This window comes from Perissodus microlepis, chromosome 1 (assembly GCF_051167445.1).
Source record: "Perissodus microlepis isolate ML-2025 ecotype Zambia chromosome 1, ASM5116744v1, whole genome shotgun sequence".
Classification (NCBI taxonomy): Eukaryota; Metazoa; Chordata; class Actinopteri; order Cichliformes; family Cichlidae; genus Perissodus; species Perissodus microlepis.
Window position 1 is genome coordinate 27,816,083 of NC_140461.1, and position 23,995 is coordinate 27,840,077.

Here is a 23,995-nt window from a genome sequence, read left to right on the forward strand (position 1 = left end):
TATCAGTTATACATACAACCACGATTTCAAGTGTTAACGTCCTACTAAAGCTCAAATCAATAACCGGAATCATCTGAAGCCAACTCATCTTACTAATCTGCATATAAAGAAGCTGTGTAGGAGGGCTCTAAGAGCGCGGGCCCTGCTTTGTTTTGCAGAGAGGTGATGAGGCCCTTTGGATGTTTGGCTAGGAGGCTTTGTGGCTCATCACTGCCAGCAGAATGTTGACACAAGTACTCCTTCATTGGCTTTCTGCAGGACCTCCAGAAAACTCACACCTCCTAGCAACCCCCACCCACCCTTTCTCTCCCACATACACACACACAAGGGAAACATTCTCCCCTCTGGGTGTTCTAGCGGGGGTTGGAGTGTGATTTGGTTAGGAATGGGGTACAACAAAGAGGCACCTCTTGCTATTCTGATGTACATCCCATCCTCTCAATTTATCAGATGGTCTCTTTGAATTAGTGGAGGCAAATCAAACACAGCCAATGATTCTGTAGCCGTTTCATTCATTTGTCCGTCCGCCTGGCCACACTTAGTCTCATTACAGACAGCGACTGTTCTCGGACAAAAAGCGAGCGTTTGTTGTCATACTGACGCGTCTGTGTGCATGTGTGTGTTTATTCTATCTCTCGTGGGATGGGGAAGTGAATGGTAGAAAAAAAAACAAGAAAAATACATCTTGGTTAAGTCTAAGTGGAACACAGCGAGGCCACTCATCTAGATGCAGGCAGATGAATGTAAATTGCTAGAGCTGAAGGTACAGATGAAAATTTGATTTAAAACAGTAGCAGCGTGTACAGAGACACACACTAACGCAGAGTGATATGGCCCATTTTCTGCTTTTTGGCTTTCTCTGCAGCATCTCTTTAGAAATTTAAGGATAGTGATTAGACTGAAAATCATCCATCTGTATGCCTTCCTGTCCTCTTTTCCTAAAAGCCTGGAGGTGAAACCAGCAATTCCATTTGCAAGCCTCAGTCATGGAAAAGGTGCTCACAGGGTTTCTTTGTGGGCTTTAGCGAGTACATGCACTCTCTCTGATGTATTAAAACCTGACCCAGTGTCCAGGAATTGACTCATTTGAAAATGGAACTAAATGACAGGGAGGAAGTTAAAATTTCTCCAAGTTGGATCGAAAAAAGTTTTGACACTTGTACAGCCTCCACATTCGGGAAAAGCCATCAAAATCTAATGTGTGCGCCAAGCGACCTTACATTAACAGTTGGTTAATGACACACATTGCTTTGAAAAGTAACTTAAAAGCCAGGCAGGCAAAAGCGGCGAAAGACCGAGAGGTTGTTAAAATATGAGGAATGGAAGCGCAGATAGATAAGGTCTTTATGAGTAAATACAGGCATTTAGATCATAGATGAACAAAATAGAGTGATGGGTGAAAAATGCATGGCTTCCCAGTTCTCCCCCAGTGACCTTCAACCAACCTCTACAATCAAGATCACACTGACACCTCAGAGAAGGATGGTGAGAGCTGTGTGATGAGATGGCAGGAGGAAGAGAACTTGTTGACAGAGCTTTTAGTTCATTGCGTATTATATAATAGTTACCATGATGTACTTATAGTCCATAGTTATAGCGTTCTCATAAATGTCCAGAATGTGCTATGACAGCCTTGTTGTATCTGCACTCCCGCCTGTGTTTTATTTGGGGGCATATTAATTAGGGAGGAATACTGACTGGGAAACATATGGGAAAAATTATTCTGAGGTCCCCAAGTCTTTGTAGAAACATATGCAAAGATGTCCAGAAATTGCTTAATTACTAAAATAGAACTTCAATCATAAGTTTTTGTCTTTGTTTTCTTACAGTTCACAGATGCTTTGTTGCCACAGATTGTGAACCATTAATTTAACGAATATCTACCATCTTTTTCACAGTCTGTTCCTAACATTGGATGGCTTTTGTTTCAAGTACATCACAGCTGTATAGTGCAATTAGCCACGATATTCAGCGTGATTGATGTGATTATGTTTTATGTCTTTTACTGTAAGTAAAAATCGCATTTACACACAACGAGCACAAAGGAGAGGCATTCAGCAACACAGAGCAGCCAAGTAGGGCCTTTAAGCTTGTTAGCAGCAATACACAGTCACAGAAGCTTTTTAGGTACACATGTTTCAACTGCTTGTTAACACAAACATCTGCGGTAGCAACTCAGTGCGTTTATTCATGGTCAAGGTCTAATCTGTTCAAACTAAGTACCAGAATAGGGAAGAAAAGTGACTTTTAACTTGGCATGGTTGTTGATTCCAGACAGGCTGGTCTAAATATTTCAGAAATTAGTGATTTACTGGGATTTTCCCACACAGACAATGGTCTGAAAAAAAGAAAATATCCAGTGAGTAACAGTTCTTAAGGCAAAAAATGCCTTGCTGATGTCAGAGGAGACTGGCGAGATTGCTTCAAACTGATACGAGGCATTAGTAACTCAAATAACCACTTGTTACAATTAATGTACGCAGGTCATGTGATTGTTGGGGGTTTTCTGTATGTATTATTGTAGCGTCTACCATATAATATAAAGTGCCTTGAGGCAACTGTTGTTGTGATTTGGCGCAGTATAAATAAAATAAAATTGAACTGAATTGAATAGTAGAGCATCTCTAAATGTGGTTGCTATCCTGGTTGCAGGACACTGCACACTCATACAACAAATACTGTTCAGTCACAAGGTAGGTACACCTTTAAGCGCACCCTCCTTTATCATTTATGTCACTCTAAATGGAACAATAATTGACAAAAGGGACATCAAACTGCATTTATTAGGACTTTTTACTTAGCTCATAATACAAGTGAGCAGTAGGATCATTTTCTCATAGATTTCTGCATATGCACCTGTGTGCCTCTGATTTTATTTTTGGAACCAAATGAGTTATCACCTGCAGGTCTAATTTACCTGACTTTACTCTTTAAACCCAGAGGACCATCAATCTTTCATATGCAGTCTATGACAGAATAATGAGCTGTGAAGTAAATAAAAGCTTAGAGTATGTAAATCTGCTACATCCACTTAGTTAACAAAATTATGCAATTACAATGTTTGCCAATTGTGCCAATTTATATTACTGAATGACCTTTATAACCCTTATCTACAATAATCCATCATTATGCTAAACTCAGGCAATAAACATAGAAATTGTTGACTGACACTCTGCTCTGAGGTCACAGTAATGGTATGAAGAAAGAAATCAAATCAAGTTTGCAATTATTGTATGTTACTAGAAAAAAAATAGCAAAGAAAGAATTTATCATTCTTTCCAAGCTACACAAATCTCTGAAATCACCTTCAAAGATAACACCCACTGATAAGCTGCAAAATAAATCTTTGAGATTTATTTCCACCTAAACTTGATGTAGGAGTATCAGGTGTCGCATTAAGATCACAGAAGGGTTACTGCCACATCTGGGTTGCATCTCAGTCCCAGATAGTGCAACATGGTACTGAATCTAGATTCATGCCATTAGGTATTACCATGCATAGCATCAAGTCAGTAATGCAGGATAGTCTGGGAGAAAGAGTCTAGAGACACAGATATACAACAGTGCTAAGAGCAAAAGGAGAGAGTGAGATGAATATCTGCCCAATGTGGTTCTTTAAGATGCATAGACCCTGCTCCAACACCTGCAAGTAAAGGTGCTTATCTGTCAGATTTAATCTGCTCACTGGGCTGTGTGCTTGTGTGTGGATAAAAGAGTGTGTTTTGGAGAAGAGTTGGGTTGGTGGAGCAAGTTGTAGCAAGCCTATCGAGCGTACATTCACTTACCAAGACTCTAAACACCTGACTGAATCTAACTCTTGTTGCGTGGATACTGTGTGTTCAGGTTAGGGATTATCACAACAAAGTGTACATCTGGCAACTAAATAACCCTCCACCTGTTTTGCATAATAACTTAATTTCTCTTCTTCTCTTTTTTCTGTTTTGGATCTTTCCACGGTCTTTATCTACTCCCCCCCACCTTTGAAGCCTGACTCAGACCCTTTTAGAGTGTGGGTGTTCTAATAGCTTTGCTGGTAAAACAGTGGATTAGCGCAATTGCTTTATGACTAAAGCCAAGCCTACTATTACAGCGCTCTGTCATTGGGAAATCGCATCTTCCCAGACACGCACCCATGACACACCCTGGCACCCACCCTATCCCCAAGGGGTGACCAGTGGGACCCTCATCACCTGTGAAGCCCTGAGCCTGGGAAAGCCCCTGATGCTCACACAAAAACAGCCTGCATCTACCCTCAGGCAGACACCTTGTCTGAATAAGCAGAAAGCTATAATAATGATAAATGGCTTGCACCACATGCAGCAATATGTCTTCATATAACAAAGAGCTTTTTAATTACTTTTCACATTAGAAATACAAAATCAGACATAAATAACTGAGCACCTGCTTAAAGAAAAGTCATGACTGACTAAAAAGTACCATAATACGACTCCGTCTCATGGATCAGATTATACAGGGCAGTTGTAAATGCTGCTCCCTGCCTTTGTTACGAGGTTTAATTGAACATAGCTTGGCTCTGACGCTGGCTAACAACATGAAGTTAGCTCCCTCCTGCATTAGTGCCAGAGCAAATTAAGTCTCCCTCCAGATCAATGGGCTTATAGTCTATACACATCAGCATGGACAGATTTCACAAGCAGGCTGATGTATCAGCTGCCTAATTTTCTCCCTCTCTTCCACAGTCGTCCCCCCGACCAACCTTGTTTATCATTGAAAAGAAATCAGATCAACACACAGAGGCCAACGTGGAGCCAACCTTCTCCTGTTGTCTCCTCTCCTCCGTCTACAGCGTATAGTTACAAACATAAAACTTGCCCTTGCTGCCCTAAACAGATCAATACCTAATGGGCGTCACACTGAGCAGATGAGCTCTCTCGCGTTCTCTCACACTCTAACCACCCTGTGTGAACACTGTCTTTTTGTCTTGTTAAGGCACATCTACAGTCTTAGAAGGCGCAGAGGACTGAAGGAAAAGAGGAGTGAGGACAGAGTGTGACGGAGGGGAGAAGATGGCACGAAAATGAGGGAAGAGATGAGTGCCAAGATGTTGCACAACAACCCCTAGTCTTTCCAACAGGCAGAATTATCATTCAGGGCAAAAACACATCAACAAAGATCCAATACCCTGGACGAGCAGGATACAGCTTAGCGCCACCCCCATCCCCGGCAGCACATACCCACACATAACCTTGAAGTTATAGCAGCACTTACAGGATATGAAGTTATTCATTTGGCTTTTGGGTTTCCTTGTTTTTTTCCCTAGTGGAAATAATCCCTAAGACCATTCCTTACTATTAAAGACTTATATCTTCTAACGATGTCTAAAACGTATGGTTTCATTCTTTCGAGCAAAAAGTGGCTCTGTAATATTGCGGGAAAGGCTGTAGCTGTTTGCAAATGTTACTCAAACTCAAAGAAGTAGTTGCACTCACGTGGAAAAGAAAGCTCACACTCTTGCAGATCTAAAGTTTTACTATTCAGAAATAATAGAAGTCATCAGGTCCTTAACAGGTTCTAAAATTATTCAGATACAACCTCAGATGAACGACAGCAGTCATTACTTATTTAACCACAACTAACCCAGAATGCAGAAACAGTGTGTGAAACCTAGTCCGTAGCTTTTAGAGCCACCTCTAGCAGCAATAACTTGAAGTGAAAGTGACTTCAGTCTCTCTCGTCATTATGGAGGAATACTAGCCCAGTTTTGTTTGCAGCGTTGCTTCAGTTTATTGAGGTTTGCTGGCATCAGTTTATACACAGCCCTCTTAAAGCCACAAAGCATGGGATCATTGTCCTGTTGCATGACCCCATTTTGGTCAAGCTTTAGCTGACTCTAGAATACTTTGGTATACAGAGGAGTTCATGGTTGAGTTACTGGGAGGCCCCCAGGTCCTGTGGCTTCAAAAGAAATAAAGTCATCACCACTGTGATTGATATTGTATTGTTTTCACCAAATTTGGTGGTATCTAGTATGTGGTATATGGTCAAACATTTCCACTTTAGTCTCATCTGTCCAAAGAACATTGTTCCAGAAGTCTTGTGGTTTGTTCAGATGCAATATTTCAAACCTTGCAATCCATGCTGTTCTTTATAGAGAAGTTTTTTCCTGTAAGCCCTTCCAAACAAGTCGTACATTTTCAATTGTATTTATAATTTCATAAACATTAACATTTAACATGCTAACTGAGGCTTGTAGAGTCTCAGATGGAACCTTTTGTTGTTTGGAGTTTCTCCGATTTTTACGCAGTTTGACCCTGGGGGGAATTTGTTGGGACATCCACTCTGGGTAGATAGGAAACTGACTTGAATGTTTTCCACTTCTGAATAATCTTGTCACTGTAGAATGATTGACTTCAGATTATGTAGAAAATTGTCTTGTAACCCTTCCCAGACTGATGTGCAGCAGCTGATCTAAGATCACTGCTGAAGTCTTTGATCACTGACATTACGCTAACACCTGAATGCCAGCAAACGAGGAAAACTTCTCCTTTATAGAGGTTTTCACACTTCCTGATAATCAGTTAAATAAATACATTCAATTAAGAGCATCTGGCTGCTACTAAGCATTTAGTTTTTCAAAAGCTGCTTCTGCATTTTTTGTTAAATAAATCATGACATGGTCTAATACGTCAGAGATAGTATTTACCTGATTTTAAGACCTGGTAAGGACTAAATAATTTCTTTCAAACCTGAGAATTGAAAGAGGGTGTACCTTCCTTTTTACGTGTTCTTGGGAACTATGTTAAAATATGTAATATTACGCTTACTACCTTAAAAAAGTCAAAATGACTTCCAAACTCTATAATCATAGCAAAAAAATCAACAAATGTGTATATATAGCTAATATATTTATCTGATCTGGGGTTTTTATTCTGAAAAAAACCCAGATCAGATGTGGTGATTTTCTTTTCTTTTAGTACATACAGCCTGAAATCCATTTAGCACAGAGAATCTTCATCCATTTGGAACAACCTGCTTTCACATTACTTTTTCATGTAAATCCTCATGCATCAAGTGCTTTTAAAATCGACATCATATGGGGAAAATGGCCAAAACCCTTTAGTCCTCATCCGTCTGCCCTTGAGAGCAGCTCTTATAATACTGGCTAGTTAGAGTAGTAGCTTTAGCTTAGCGGTTGCACCTCTGCATGATTTGGAAAGTAAAAAGGCGTCGTCTGGCCTTAGGAGCACTTCAAAAGGCCCATAGCAGTGTGAGCGGCAGCACAAGTGACAGACGCACACAGGGGGTCAATGGCTTGTGTGTGTTTGTGTGTGTAAGTGCGTTGTGTACATGTGTGTTGCTGCATAGGTGCACGCGTGTTTGCGTGTGCTTGTGCATTTGTGTTTATCTGTGTGCGCGTGGGTGTGTGCGAAGGGAGGGGAGGCCTATTAAAAAGCTGCCTGAGGAGAGGGCTTTCAGTTGGGAATCTATGGGGGGCAGAGAGGATGGCAGGGCCATTGTGTGTCATAGTTCCATCCTGAGAGCTGGAATTAGAGGCTTTCTACTCTGCTCGACTGGAAGACTCTGTACCACCACCGACCCCATGTTTAATTAGAGCAGCTCTAGAGAGACAGCCTGGAGAGGGAAGAACACGAGCAATGAATATAAGAAAGAGTCAGATTTAACTCTGAAAAAAAAAAACATAACTGTGGGTGAAAGAGGGGGAAAGGAAAGAAAATTGGATTCACACCGTTTGGCAATGCTGTGCAAGTCTGATTGGAAGCGTAATGAGGTACACGATAGCAACATGATGTGAGATATGATAAAGATTAGCCTGGTAGAATTATGAGAATCTCTATGGCATGGCACTGATTGGAAATAGAAGCTAATACGAGTAACTTTCCCAGAGTGCATTTGACTTTCAAATCAATAATCTTCAACTCTTTCTGGAATCCTCACACAAACGTGCATGATGTGCCTTTGTGGAGGTTATAGTCCAATCAAATTAGGCAAACAAACATTAATGGATGATAATGAATGTGAGCATTATCTCCAAATAAAGTGGCCATTAATATTGATGATTGTTTTCATCCCAACGCATTACAAACCGAAGCAACATCAATATTTGTCAGAGCAAATGAGAGCGAGAATATACGTTTATCAGTGATTGGGTAGCTAAATGGATATATGGAGGAGATAAACACGGGCTGTTATCTCCTCTGCTGATGATCTATCCGTTTAAGCTTGTAAGGTTCATTAATGTTAAATGGGTTGATTGTTATAGGAGGTAAACAACGTGTCAAGTCTTATTCCAGAACAACTCATTCTGCTTAACAGAATGAATAGTCGGAGCCATTAAGGCCCGCTAGTGAAATGGTTCGTCTTTGAAGTACTTGCTTGTTTGTTAAGTGGAAGGGTGATCAAAAGGATGTCATTTTAAATGCTGCTGCTGATTGATTGTGTGCCTTTATAAGCTCACCTGACTAGGCTTTGCACAAAGCGAAGTAGGAAAGGGATTTTTTTTCCAGACACCCATGGCATAATAGTGTAAAAAAACATAGCACTACTGGCACACACACATTCAAGGTGCACCTTGATCCTGACTTTATTTGAGCTCTTTCTCTCTCCGCTGTGTTTAATCCTGCTGTCTGGTATGTTCCACCTGATTAATCTGATCATTCACTTCTGACAAGCCCATTTCTTAACCTCACCACCCACACACGCAAACAAGCACCTACACAAGTGAAGTGATACAAACACATGATGCACACACACACACACACACACAGACACGCATCCACTTGAAGGGCAAAGAAAAGAAAAAAAAGCAGAGAGTGAGATTGGTGTGTTGGTTTGGTCACTCACAAGGAAAATGTCCCATCATAGCCTGCAGTTACCAGAGTCACACATCACTTCGCATGACCAGATATAAACACTGCTCCATTTAATGTCAGATTTACACACACACACACACAGATATATACATATACAGTATACTGTATATATACACATCATTTGATCTAATCAAGCTAAATCCAGGAAATGTTTTTCCTATAAATAATGATCCACATATATGCTCCCAGGGGATTTCAGTGCAGAGCCATACAGGCTATGAACTCAGCAGGAAAGAAACAAATGCAAATGTGAGGTACAGCTGTGGGGTTGAAGCTAGGTTCCCCATACAATGCCTGAACAATATTGTCCTTCACCTGCTGAGATCTAAAGGAGTAATCAAAAGGCATGGAGAGTTGTGGCGACTGATTCTGTGCAGGGGACCTCACTAACTCTGACTGACGCCCTCAGACTACAGATAAGACTAAAAGAGTGTGTGTGCATGTATGTGCGAACACGTGTGTGTGTATACCTTCATGCATGTAACTAAAGGAAGCATATCCCTCCCTGTGTTGAGCAATATCTCTTGCTCTCACTGCTGCGTCCCCTCTCATTGATCCTGCATTCCAAACAGTTCCTTGATGACCAAACTGCTGTTAGAGTTCTTCTTGTCGAGGTTGATTTAGCTGAGCTTGGTGGACCTAAAACTCTGAGGGGAATTTGTCTCAGTGGCTGTAAATTACATTTATTTACAAGAGGGAGAAAAATGTGGGGGTGTTTTATCTATGTTCACATTGCATCTGTCCAAACCCAGTCGGTAACTCTTGCTAATAAGTTGCTTTATAAAGAGTATGAAAGCTGGAGCTATAGACCATTAATGGAATAACTTTGTGGTTTCTAACATATGAAAACCATCTGCTGATGTTTCATTTTTGCTCGTATTAAAGTTACTTTGTCAGAAATAGTAATAATGTGAGAGAGTTAGCCAGGTGCGTGGATTAGCAGTTTTGTTCCATTCTGCAAACAGCAATAAGTCTGCACAGGGTCTTTTATTTTGAAAAGTCGCTGGAAACTCTATGGTGTTTCGGTGTCTGACTTCCTGCCCTCTTTATCTGCTCTATGCAACTTGATGAAGGTTCTGTGAAAAACAGTGAAAAACAGATTTGGTGATCATTTAAGCCATGTGGAGAAGAGAGCTGCTTGTAAAAGGCGCTGCAGCATGTCTGCAGCATGTGGAACGGTAAGGTGGAGCATCCGTGGGAAGTCTGTGCAGCTGTAAAGAGAAACACCCTTCAAGCATGTTATTAGTGTTGATGTTGCATAGCTTGTCCACCAGAGGGCACTCTGTAACTTCCCTGTTGGCAAAACACAACAACCAGCAGTCAGACGTGAATAAGTAAATGAATAACTACACATAACAAAAAGAAATATCAGCTGATATATCAGAACATCAGATTGTTAAATCAACAAATGTAGGTATCTTAAAAGTACTTTTTACATAATGCTGTAATCTTATCCCCTGAAGATTCTCTTCAATATCAGACATTATGACATTGCATCTCAGGCCCATCAGGCCCCATCTCAGGCCCCTGAAGATTATTATCTATATCACATATTATGACATAACGATGTCAGGTTTAGTATTTATGCACCTATAGCATCTTAAAAAACATCATAGCAAGGTTGTTCCTTCCAGCTGCTGTCAGACCAGCACTAAACAGAGAGAACAGCTCTTTTACTCAGTGTGATTGTTTTTAATGTACTCTTAATTTGATCTGTTATTGTATATTTTACACATGTTTGTATGGGATATTGTATTTGTTTTAAATGTTATATACCTATGTGGTATGTGACTTTTGTTGCCATGATGCCAGGTCTCTCTTGGAAATGAGATTTTTAATCTCAATGAGATTTTTTACCTGGATAAATAAAGGATTAATAATAAACCCCATGTATTAATTCACACATGTATATGCACACAGTGGGGTCCAGTGTGCAATAGTTTTCAATTAGTCTGTGCTCTGTCATGCTATCGATATTCATCAACTGCACTTTGCCATATTCTACTTCCATATTTTAGCCACTCAGCATCAGAAAATATCTCACTATTTGTGTCATGTATACACACATATATTTACTTGTATATAAATTAGAGTTTAAATTATATTTATATAATACATAATTATTACACAGGTTACATTTTTCTTCTCGTTGTAAAGTATTAGTTGTTATTGGATACAGTCTACGCTTTACAAATGGTTTTAATTGTTGCTGATGAGGACAATACTGAAACCATGACTTATTAACCATTATTAAATTCATTTGTGAAGAATTTATGTGCCACAAACACTGAATGATGTATTTTGAGAAAATGTTGACACCAGGAGAATTTTTTTTTTGTTTGCATCTCAGCTTCTCCTAAGCCACAAATCCCAGCTCTTTCTAGACCACACAGCAAACTCTCACAAAGAGCTTTGCCTGCAGTTTGGAGAAGGTGAACGCAAACTTTGCCAAGCGATTCCCTCTTTCTCTCTCATCAGTGTAACAATCCTTTTCCAGCCTAAGGCCAAGATCCTCTTTGTTTATGTAACATCACATGATGTCCTAGATGACCCTACCTGAAGCTAGGGGCTCGTATCCATTTCCCAGCTCCAGCTCTGCATCCCTCCCCCTGCTCAGGCCTTGGCTTAGCCACAGGCCAGCTATCCCACTGCTTGGACAAAGGCAGCTTCACGGGGATGTAACTCATGCTTGCACATACAGTCAGAACAAAGCCTTCAACTCTCCTCTAGCAACAACAGCGCCTCTTGTCTTGAAAACTACAAGATGCCAAATACACCATGAAAAATATTTAGATTTATTTCTTTTAATAGCCTTCTGTTATTTTAGCTGGCATAAAAACTTAAAACAGTAATTAAATCACTTTGCACCAGGTACACTTTTAAGTCATCCTGTGAATGTTTCTTTTGATAGCGTGACAGAAAAAGAAGTCATTGTCCAAATTTTACAATTAGGATCATATCACAGACTTTCGTTTTCTGCTTGCTACTTATCTGATGGAGTCCTAACATCTGTAAAACTGCATTGCACCACACAAACAGTCACAAGGAAGCAGTATGATGATAACGTTGTTTCCATAAACAAGATAAGGGCTTTTGAAACAGAAACATTTTAAAGAAACAACCCCATAAAACCACCATGGTTCATCCACACCAGCCAGGACCAGTTGTGTGTAGTATTGAAATAAAATTTGGATTTAGGCAATTATTTTGCAGGTTTTCTATGTCAAAAGTTCTTAAGAAGTAACAGTCGTTTCTTATCTTTTCTATTTTTTACACGTGAGACTTGACTGATAACACATGCTTGTTATACTAAGGCTTTGCAGATGCGTGATCGTTATCTATGTGACATTAACCTGTCTGCTATTTTGGATATGACAATGTAAGATCAAGTGTTATATGGGCCTAGATAGTGGTTAGTGACCCCAGGCCTTGCAACCATCAGTTGCCGGGGAGAAATGCATATTCACTGTTCAGTTATGAAAAACCTCCCTGCCATGGCGTTGTTCGCATGCAAGTTCCCACGGTTGCTCGTAGAGCATGCTAAATTGTCTACAAACACTTGTCCACTACTTTCAGAGAGATAGTGAAATGTGAAAATGGAAACAGGACATTGTTGCCTTCAAAGTAGAGATTTCTGCCTTTAAGTTGCGCTGTCTGCGATGCTGAGGCTCAATACGTGCTTTGAAGGCAAACATTCCTGGTTTCCATTTTCCATTGTGCTCTTATTAAGTTTTATTGATCCTTGGTTTGTAGTTAGATAGTTAGTAGTTTGCAGGCATATATACATATATATATATATATATATATATATATATATATATATACGGATGCCAATGGACAGAACACACACTGGCATGGAGACTTTGCATGAATATAAATGGAGAAGAGCCTACATGGTGGACACAGAGCACACAGGCAGCAGGGAATGCAGATGAACTGGAAAACAGAGTAGAAGGCTGTATCACACTGACAATGAAATAGAGTTTATCCTTTTTTATCTCCATGATAAGGAAAGGATAAACATCACTTCTTGTGAGTCAGATTTGCTCTCATTTCATCAAACATCTCTTGCAAAATCCGACTGAAATTGAGCCATGTCCAAGCAATGACCCTTAGCATTTAAAAATTGGGACAAACCTCTTCCAGTGACTTTTATTGGTGAACCAAATGGCAGCCACAGCTTGTGGACAAACTGTTGCGGGAAGCCCAGGCAGGCCTGTAACAGATGGTCAGAGTGAACGGGTGACTGTTGACAGTGTGTGCTGTGTTTGGGGACAGCGCATGGCAGAAAGAAAAAAAAAACAGAGAAGAACCTGAAGTTTCTGTTGTGCTACATTAGACATATGGAAACTCAACAATGGATGGTGGCTCACACAGAGACTCACACTCAGTATAATACCTTGCTATCACAACAAGACAAGCGGCACAGCAAAACAGCGCCCGCTTAACACTAGTACCACAAGACTTCCACATACCAGTTCTTTGTTTAATGGCATTACTTTAGCTTTTCCCTAAGTCTCATATGCATTTTCCCTTACTCCCAAATCCAAACATCCTGCCCCTCCCATCAATCCCAAAGTAAAGGCTCTTTTGCATTTCTCTTTGTCCTGCTTACTCTTTGCAATTAAGCAAATGGGTCATTAGTTAAACGCCACGGGCAACAGGACACACGAGGAGTTAATCAGAGTGGATTGATGGACCACTTGCAAGGAGCACGGCGCACAGGCGCATGTATCTGCCCACAGAAGCACATGCCCGCTTTCACAAGCTATTGACATTTCTGAAGAGTTAGCCTCCAGTAAGACGCGCATACATAAAATTACACAAAATGGCAGCAGCTGATGAAAAGCGGCCTGATCATTGATTCGTGTTGTCAAACTGTGCTGAGTGGCAGTTTCTTCAAGAGGAAACGTTGGTTGAATCCTTGCCTCGGGCCATCAACATTCAGAGGGAGACAAGAGGATATTTTTCCAGCAAGTGATGGTGCGCGGCCCAATCACCGAGGTCGAAGACTGCTGACAAATCATTTTCATGAAGTATTTACAAATACAACTATTGATGGGCAAACCACATAGGATTTGCGGATGCTTGATTCGCCCCGGGCCAATTGATACGATGAGTGCGGCCCGTATCCAGACAGGTGTGAGCTCAGTGTTAAGCGGTCACTTAAGCTTTGGAGACAGAGGCTGATTGTGAATGCAGACGTGTTTCTCAGCCCTTTTCTAATTTAAACGCTGGTTTCTCTGAGGGCACGCAGACCATCCCTTTTTATCTGTCTTTCTGTTTCTCTCCCCTTTGTCTTGCGTGTGCAATTGTGCTGTAGATGTGTGATGGGTGGCACTCTGGTAATAACATGAACAACTGGTGGCAGGAGTTTGTTTTTGGAATATGCAGAAGAGAAAAGAAGACCAAACCATCACCAGATCCCACACCGCATGGTGGAATTTTAAAGACCCATTATAAAGTTTATTCAACTGTAGCAGCTTCAATCTGCTGTACATGTATTTGGTAGTGTGGAAGCTGTTACAAAGGTCTAGGAAAAACAGAAATTCCCATTTTCAGGGTGCAATAAGTAGAATCCCTTACACTAGGTGGGGTCACAGATGTTTTGCAGAAGCATGCACACATCCTAGGAAGAACTACTTTTTCTGTGAGTGACTTTTGTAAATTTGTGCAGCACATTCCCGTCAGAGCAGCAGATGTTTAAATCTTCCACCAGATAATGCTTCAGCCTGCACGAAGCTCTGCTGGAGGAGCTGCTTAGCATGTTAACTTTGCAACACAATACATATGCAGACATATCAGTAATAACATCAAAGCTGTTAATTCTTCAAATTCACATGGTGGAAGAAGAGGAAGCTACTTTCAGCCGCTCCCTTATTCACAGGAGATCGCCGTTCGCATGTTTGACTTGGCAGAGTTTTTATGCCGGATACCCTTCCTGATGCATCCCCGAAGGGATGCGTGTCTCCTCCCAGGATTGAACTGGGGATCTTTTTCTTGCTAAGCGAGCATGTAAACCCTGACACATTTTTAGTGTTTAAAGAGTTGTAATCTTACTTAATTTTGCAGCTTTAAAAAGGTGGACCTGACAAATGTTTGTATTAGTGCTTTTAAATTTCTGCACACTGTCTTAATTAAAAAACAATTAACAATCATAATGCATTAACACATATATCAAGAAATCAAAAAGCACAGCTTCTCCAGAATCTAATGAATGACAAAGATTCCCCTGATTTCTCAGATAGTGAATATAATGTTGAATTAATATTTCTCCACTAGATGGCAGGCTTGCGGTCCCTTCAGTCTTTCAACACTGAACCAGACAGAACAGGTAAAATGATAATTCAAAGTCAAAACTTAAAAGACTGATGCAATCCATAGATCAGATGAGTTGTTTGTTCCTGGTGTAAAAATGGTGTGACATTGCTTTCTTCCGTTGAGTCAGAGGGAAAGAAATGTTTCCTAGCCACACGTGATCTCTCTTCCTTTGACCTTGCATGTCTGCCCTTTTGCTGCGAGCAGGAAAAAGAGAGCGACTAATGGCGAGCCAGCCGACATGTTGGACAGGAAGGACATGTCAGAGAAGTAACAATGCCACAGCATTGAATTTGTTTAGTCGGGCGCAGTCAGCACTATCTGATCTACCAGAGGGACAACAAGAGGAAGGAAAGCCTGACAACATCGAGCGGCAGCTACAACTCACACCTGCACAAACCTGAAACAGTGCTGCTGGGGTGGGGAGTATAGATATATGCACAACACGATAAGTAGCCAGACATGAGCCACATCAGTCACCAGTAAAATATCAAGTAGGTTTTATTGAACAGAAGAGTCTGAGTCTTCTTAATACTTTGAACATAAACCTGCAGAGAAGAGCTGTGACTAGTATTCTCAATATTTTCACTTCATCACGGAGCCAGTGAGATGTGAAGAAGGGGGCTTTGTGATTTATTTGTCTGTGTAAGCACAACATAAGAAATGTTTTATGTTGTACTTCCCTCGCTAAATTGATTCATTTGTTTCTTAGTGCGCTTTTATAATTAAATTTCTCTCGTTCGTTAAGATAATTACTCAGACAGTCTGGGACAAGAGAGCCATGGACAACCACCAAGTACTGTAATTCGATTAAAGAGACTTTCTTTTGCTCCACTGAAGCTTCTTAGATAGATAGATAGATAGATAGATAGATAGATAGATAGATAGATAGATAGATAGATAGATAGATAGATAGATAGATAGATAGATAGATAGATAGATCGATCTAGTTTAAGGTCAATCCAAAATCCTAGCATTTGAACTTCTGTGTATGTGTGTGTGTTTGGCATATCAATGCCTCAATAAGTGGACAAGCAGAACTCCTCAACTGGGCCATTAAAGCACACTGCCAAGTAAGTGCTGTATTTCATTATGAAAGGATTTATTACTCTGTATGTTCCACTCAAGCAGGAAATTGTCCTGAAGTACCTGAAGATCAAATATGAAAGGGTGGAACCATGCAGTTTTACCTTCTCTGGAAGGCAATTTAAAGTCACTGCAAGCATTTACTGTGTCCACCAGGTGGTGCTGCAGAACGATCCTAATGTTCACAAGGACAGAAGGAGACTTACAGAGAAGCATTGTATTCATGCCTGAACATAGAGCAGTGTGTTCTTGTTTAATTGCGACAAACAGCAGGCCCTAACACCTTCCACTCTCTCGTCCAGCTGCAGGTCTCCAGCCAAGTGTACTTGGTGCCATAGAAAAACATGAGATGTTTACTGTGATTAGGCTGCGCAGGAGAAGATAAGCTATCGGGCCACTACGGTAGTTAATTCCATTGTTTGATTCTTATCTGGAACTGAAGGTCAAGCGTGGTACCAGGGTACAGCCACCGACTAGTGTGCCATTAAATGAAAACCTTCTGACTCAATTTTCTCAGAACAACTACAATAAATCAGAAGAGCACCGCCGCTGAGCAGATCATGCCTCTAACCCAAAGCCAGCCAGTTGTTCCCAACATGGCCAGTTAGTTCAGTATTGATCCTCTGTCGTGCTGTTATACCACTATAACCATCTGACCTATGAAAGCTGAGCTCACAGCACTGGCCTGAAATCCAGCACACACTGCCCTCCAAGGGGAGAGAGAGCGCCATGTGAGGAAACACTTAGCTCACCCTCTGGGCTTAGGACTGCAGGACTTTCACCGAAAACGCTTGCCCTTGGCTCATGCCCTGTTAGTATCGCTGCTTTAGTCTCTGCACTTCTAACCATGCCTGCCTTGCACAACTTGACCCCACTCTTACAGTAATCTTTTTTAAAAACTCCTCTTGTGACAAATCAGTCAATTCTTTGGTCAACTCGCGGAAATTCTGACACTCTCTGACAATATAATAAAACAGATAGACGTTAAAGCTCATTTTAGTTGTTGTATTCGATTTTTTATAAGGGTGTCTTATAAGCTAGTTTTACAATGCGCACTTTGACCCTTGCAAGTGGAAAGTATGACATAAACAGATGCTGCTCGCTTGCCTGAAAAATATGAGCACCAAGGACTAATTACTAACTGCTGTTTAGGTTAGTGTAGCCTCTGATCATAAGGACTACAAAACAAGGCAAAGCCCAGAGGCACAGAATATTTAAAAAGAAAACTAAAACATAACATTTGAAATCAAGCAAATAAACGCAAAGCAAGCAACAAGCTCAAGAATACACGGGAACTCAAATTCATGATTATATCTTTCTGATTTTGCTTCATTGCCAACTATCGGATACCTCTGGGTTCTAAAATCAAGCAATCTGAAAAGGAAAAAAAACCCAAACACGGACTTTTTGGCTCAACCTTATTCACAGCCACACAGAGGCCACGGTCTGTGGTAAAGTTATAAGGCTGACTGACCGAGTTTCATCAGGTGTCACATGCGGTCATTACTGGAATTCAATTGAAAACAAAACCAAAAGCTTGGGAATCTCTGTTAAACAGAAAGAGCTCATGCTGCTGAGTGTACTGGACCTCGGCTCACTCAGGCTCCAAACCACTGACAGTGAAACCATTTTCATTAATGGAGCAAATACAGCATTTTTTTTTAAATGTATTTGTGCAACTATTTACCTTGTAATACAGTATTAAGTATGCTACTTTGGGTCCATTTTGATAACCTATTAACGTTATTTATTAGCTAAACAGACTGATTATCAGCATGTTGTTTGTTTTGAGCAAAAAAATATGACACATCATCCCAGAGCCTCCGTTTTGTTTCCATGTTTGGATTTTTCCAACTCAGGAAATGTGATCACCTGAGGAGTAGTCGAGCTTGCTCGGCTTGTTCGTTCAAGCCCGTATACTTATGTGGTATGATGATTATCCCACTGAAGCTTAAGGTGTGTATGTGTGTATCAGCTCCCACCTACGCAGGAGTAATTACAATTTCACTTCTCTCCTACAGTTATCTCTGTAGAGACACATCTCTGAAAGTGAGAGGTTCCTTTACCATACTTTTCACGTTCATGTTCATGTTCGTATATATATCCCGCAAAACACACACACGCAAACAAACACCACTTCACAAGTATGTGTCCTCGTTAAGTTGGCCTCATTTTGAGGGATTTATTTCATTCTAAAAAGCATCAATGTGATTTAATACAGAAAGTAATATTCGTCTTTTTACAGTGCAATTTAAGACTCCTGGAATCTGTAAAACAGCCGTGAAAATGATTCGATATAAAATCTTTTTAGTACCATGATCGGCACATCCCACCAGAAAACAAAGAAGCGAAACAATTCTTTAGCTTTATCCTTTATGGAGGGACACACTTTGGATCGTGGAAGAATCTCAAACACGTTCCTATATTTAACCGTGTGATAGATCAGAGGTAGAGCACGGGCAAAACCTGGAAGACATGTTCATCAATAACAGTTTATGTCTGCAAATGAAAATCAGCTGTACTTTCCATAGTGTGTTACCTTTATATTAACACATAAAGTTGATTGAGTGATAAGCCAGTCTCAGTGTATTACTTAAAAAGATAGTACACACAATAATTTCACGATAATTACACAGTAATTCCCCCGTCCAGCAGCCAAGAAAACATATGGGAAGAAAATTATCTACAATGCAGATGACTGTTTTATACATATATATAGATATATAGAGAGAGAGATAGGTAGATATGTCTATTACAACATGACTGCATTACATTTCACTTCTGGTTGTGATCTGACTGAACATGAAAATCCTTTCTTCAGCACACTGTCATGCTATGAGCCTCTGGCCCTCAGGTGTTTTATTTACTCATGCCCGAGAAATGCATGGCATGCAGTGTTTCCAGACAAAGGCGTGTTTATGAGGGTGTGTTTGCAAATCCAGAATGACAACCCAGATGCAAATGGAAAAAAAACACTCAGAAAAAGAAAGGACAGTCATTAGGACAAAGTGGATTATGAGAAATACATTTGTATTTCAGTTTAAAGGAAAAAGAAACGTTTGCTGTATATTACTGCGAGCAGCCCAATATTGAGCCTTTTATTGGAAGAAATTTGGCCCCACTTTCTGATATTTATATTCCTTCCTAACCAACACCAACTGCTTTGTGCCTATGCAAAACAGCTATCTGACATTGGTGTCGCTCCACGACTGCTCAATTCTATTCTAATGAGCTGCGGATTTATGAACACACCCACTGTTTACAGACTTACACCAGAACAGAAAACAAAGAAGAAGCGCTGACATTTAAGTTAATGACACACATCCGTTGACATTTTAAATCCTTGGATTCTTTTTTAAATCATTTTAACATGTCCACATTGCAAAATGAACATTTTCTCCTCTGTTGATAGATTAAACTTTGATTCCACTGGATCACCGTGTGCCAGAAAAATATCTCTTTGAAACAGGGAATTTAACTGTGTCCTGATTTGTGCTTTGTTTTGTTTCCACTGCTGCTGCTCATCCCCTCGCAGCCTCTGAGTCTTCCTCGAAGGCCCTGTTGTCATAGCGATGCTGCTGTCTCTCTGGGTCGAGGCTCCCTGGGTCAGTCAGTGGGACTTCATACAGGGCGTCTCCTGTCACTGTGATCACAGTGACATCTGGCGGTGACTCAGCAGAGAAGCTCTCTTTTCTGTCGTCCTCAACGCCCAGGGCCTTCAAGATGTCGCACTTACACATAGGGCAGGTTCGCCTCTCCAGCAGCCAGGGCTCGATGCAGGTTTTGTGGAAGATGTGATCACACGTCAGCACGGTCACCACATCGCCTACCTTGTAAGATTCGATACAAACGGCACACATCGAGGAGTCCGAACTGGTCTCCTCGTCCCCTCTCTTGAGCGTGCGTACCTGCAAATGCTTAATTGCCTTCTTCGCCTCGGATTTCAGTCGCTTCTCATTGCGCTTGCTCATGCTCATATTGTAGAGACGGTTTGCGGAGATGAACACAAAGTAGGTGATGGAGGCTGCGGTTACAATGAAAAAGGCAATGGACAGAAAGTAAAGCCAGTATGTGTCCATCCAGGGTCCGTGAGCCATGCCTTCACTAATTATCATTTGAACATCAATCCCGTTTTTCACCAACCTGACAATCTCCATGCCCTGAGTGTTACCAATCATGATCGCCACAATTTCGCCTGCATCTGAGTGTGCCATGTGTGTAGTGCTGTTTCCACTGCCGTCCACATTATACACAACAACAGCAGCTGCTCCGAGGCGTTTGGCAGCATTGATCTTCTCCCCGAAGGTGCAGTTGCCCCTCTTCACCAGGGCTATCCACGGTGGTAAGGTTTCGTTGCGGTCGTACACAGGATCTGGGCCACAGCCTTTGGGGTCTCCCACGGGAAGCGTAACGATGCCAAAAGCTGTTGTCCTCGGAGAGTTACGGCCATACAACCCACACTCACAATATTTCTCCTCAGTCTCATTGTAGCTGTTCACAAAGCTTATTTCCACGTTGGCAGTCCAAAATACAAAGGTAGCTGAACAGTGAACAAGCCCTGACAAAAACAGCAAAAGCAGCAGAGGTGGTTGTGTCTTCTTACCCATGGTAACACTGTTCTTGAACAAGAGGAAGTCCTCTTACTCAGGCTTATTTAGCCTCTTCAAAACTTCTCTTTTTTAAAAAAGAAAAAACTCCCAGTTCCTGGTCTGTTCAAGTCTCAGCAGTCTCAATCCGGCGATAGTTTCACCAAGCCTGCTGTCTTCAGTAATATGACACGAGCCTTTGGTAACATAAAACAAGCTACGCGTCAGCCACTCACCTCTCGTTATCTTCCTGAACCTTGAACACTCCCCGCAGAGGGCAGGGTGTTGCTATTCAACAAGTTGAAGTACACAAAACGCACAGACCTATGCTGTTTCCAGAGCCAAGGAACAGCATTTGAGAAGGAAAGACATGATAAGCAAATGATAAGAAGACCTTCATAAGGCAGGACTGTGACAGCAATAAAAACTGCCGCATTCTCCTTGCGTAATGATGACAAAAGCAACTCAGCCAGTTTTTCTAGTTTGACTGGTTTCCTTCCTCTTTTTTCTGCGGCTGCGATCATTGTTTAGTTAAGGTGACAGGCAAGTTTTGCACCTCTGCCTTGTGGCTATTGTCTCTAATCTACAAATATAGTCTACTGCATATTCTACTGCAGTAGACTAATGTTGCTGAATATTTTTACAGGCTTACGAAAAAAACTGAGTGAAGAGGATAAGACTTTTGCACACAAGAGTAATGTTTTTCCATTGTGTTGATACTGTAACTAGAGACTCATCCACCACTGCAGGCATACCAGTGACAACTGAAATAGAACGAGGCACTGTCAAGTTTCCGCTGTATCTTCTTACACACAAGTGAAAGCACACAAACACTAAGAGACAGAAAGGCTTCAAATGACAAATTCGATGGTGAGGTTGCTGTCCAGCTTGATAGTTTACCTGAGATTGAGACTGGATTGAAATCTGCTCTATTTCATTGAGCCATTTTTACCTTAGTTCACACACACACAAAGAATGTGTACACAATGCGCTATTAAATAATCCATTTGACTGGGGCTAGCTCTGTAAATAAAATACTGTGAGATATTTCCTTTTAGCACAGCTAGAAGTCACAGTTTCTGATAACAGGAACAATGGTTCTGCTCTGACCCTTAAATTCCAGAAATATTACCCTGTCAAGTTATGAACACGCACTCCAAAAAAGACCTCATGTCTTGTTCAAGTTAATAAAAACAGACATTCCTCTGTACAGGTGAAGTTTGGTGTTAGATTCTAAAGGTGTCCTGAGACTTTCTGATCTAATACTGGCATCTGCTGGCTGGTTAGTGGTGTCATCAAAGGAAAAGACAAACCTCCACCAAGCTAGGTGAGTCAGACAGACGTGCAAACTGTCAGCACTGGACACATGTGTGCATTTGCTTATATTTTAATCCGAAAAAGAATAGTGATTTCAACAGTATTCAGTGGTGTTAGTTTGATGATGAACTTAAATTCACTTACTTAAAAAAATTTAAAGAATAAAAAAAATTTAATTGTAAAGAAATTAATGGAAGCAGTACGGGGGAAATGAATTTGTACTAATTCACTCCTAAAAGGTTAATCAAATAATAAAAGATTAAACAGTATTAAGTTGTTATTCCAATAAATGAACAGAGTCATTAAAAGAGACAGATACTTATCAACCACTTTATTAGGTACACTTTGCTGGCACTGAGTTGGACCTCCTTTTGCCTCCAGAACTATTGTAATTCTTCGTAGCATATTCAACAAGGTGCTGGAAAAATGTCTCAGAGATTTTGGTCCATATTGACATGACTGCATCACACAGTTGCTGCAGATATGTTGGCTGGCTTCATGTGCCACCACATCTCAAAGGTGCTCTACTGTATTGAGATCTGGTGGCTGTGGAGGCCATTTGACAGCAATGAACATGCTGTCACTGCGGTCGTAAAGGGATGGCTATGGTCATCAACAGCTAGGTTGAGGTGTTTTCATGACACTCAGTTTTTATTACACCACTATCAGCCTGAACCGCTGATACAAGGCTGGATGGATGCACGCTTTCAGGTTTTTTATGCTATATGCTGACCCTAGCATTCAGCTGTGTCAGCAGAAATTGAGACTTTACAGGCCAGGCAATATTTTTCAAATCTTCTCTTGGAGCATTTTGGTGATTCTGTGTGAAGTGTAAACTCAGTTTCCTGTTCTTGGCTGACAAGACCCGGTGTGGCTTCTTCTTCTGTAGCTGTAGCTGTAGCTCCTATATTTCAAGGTTTGACATGTTGCATGCTCAGAGCTGCTCTCCTCTTTTGGTTGTAATAAGCAGTTACCTAAGTTACTGTTGCCTTCCTATCAGCTGAAAGGAGTCTGGCCATTCTCCTATGACCTCTGACACCAACAAGGGATTTTCTCCCAGAGAAATGCTGCACACTAGGGATGGCTGTGTGGGAAAATCCCAGTAGATCAGCAGTTTCTGAAATACTTAGTTCAGCAAGTCTGGCACCAACAACCATGCCATGTTCAAAGTCACTTAAATCACCTTTCTTGCTTGTTCTGATGCTCAGCTTGTAACTGTCGTGTGATTGGTTGATTAGATATTTGCTTTAAGGAGCTGTTGAACAGGTGTGGTCTATGAGTGTAAATGAAATGATAAAAAAATAAAACTTAAAAAAATGGTGGTACTTCCTAAATTTATTCATCTCTTCCAAAACATACCCATCTTTCCCACATCATCATTTTTAAACTACTGACTCTATCATTATGTCTTTCATCTGGGCAAATAAACACCATAGAATTTCAAAGGCACACTTGCAGAAACCCTCTGAGGGCAGACTTGGCCTCCCAGTTTTCAGGCAATATTATTGGGCTTGCAATACCAGAACGTGGGTTTTCTGGAACAGTGTTTCAGCTGTTCCTGCTGTTCAGAAGGGCTGTGGTCCTTCCTGCCAAACATACCTACAAAAGATTTTTAGCAAAGATTTTGCCCTAGCTCAATTCTCTTCAGATCCTAAAGCAAGTTAGGGGTGCTTTGTGCCAGACCTATCCATTTTTGCCCCATAACTCCAAACCTTTCTTTTTTACCTGGCTTGATGGACCCTGTGTGTAATCATTGGTCAGAATTAGGTCTCTGCACTATTAAGGACGTCTACATCGACAATTGTTTTGCCTCATTTGCTCAGTTGCAATCAAAAT

The 23,995-nt window shown here is 41.0% G+C and overlaps 1 protein-coding gene across 1 annotated transcript; it reads right to left on the minus strand.

Annotated features, from left to right (window-relative positions):
• Positions 1 to 18,407: 18,407 nt before the first annotated feature.
• Positions 18,408 to 21,284, minus strand: LOC146393991 (E3 ubiquitin-protein ligase RNF128-like). The gene has a single exon (XM_084932030.1). It carries the CDS (start codon positions 20,861 to 20,863, stop codon positions 19,778 to 19,780), a length of 1,086 nt encoding a protein of 361 aa, XP_084788156.1. The 5' UTR covers positions 20,864 to 21,284; the 3' UTR covers positions 18,408 to 19,777.
• Positions 21,285 to 23,995: the final 2,711 nt, after the last annotated feature.

Coding starts and splice junctions, on each gene's coding strand:
- LOC146393991 (XM_084932030.1), bottom strand. CDS start 20,863: ATGGGTAAGAAGACACAACCACCTCTGCTGCTTTTGCTGTTTTTGTCA.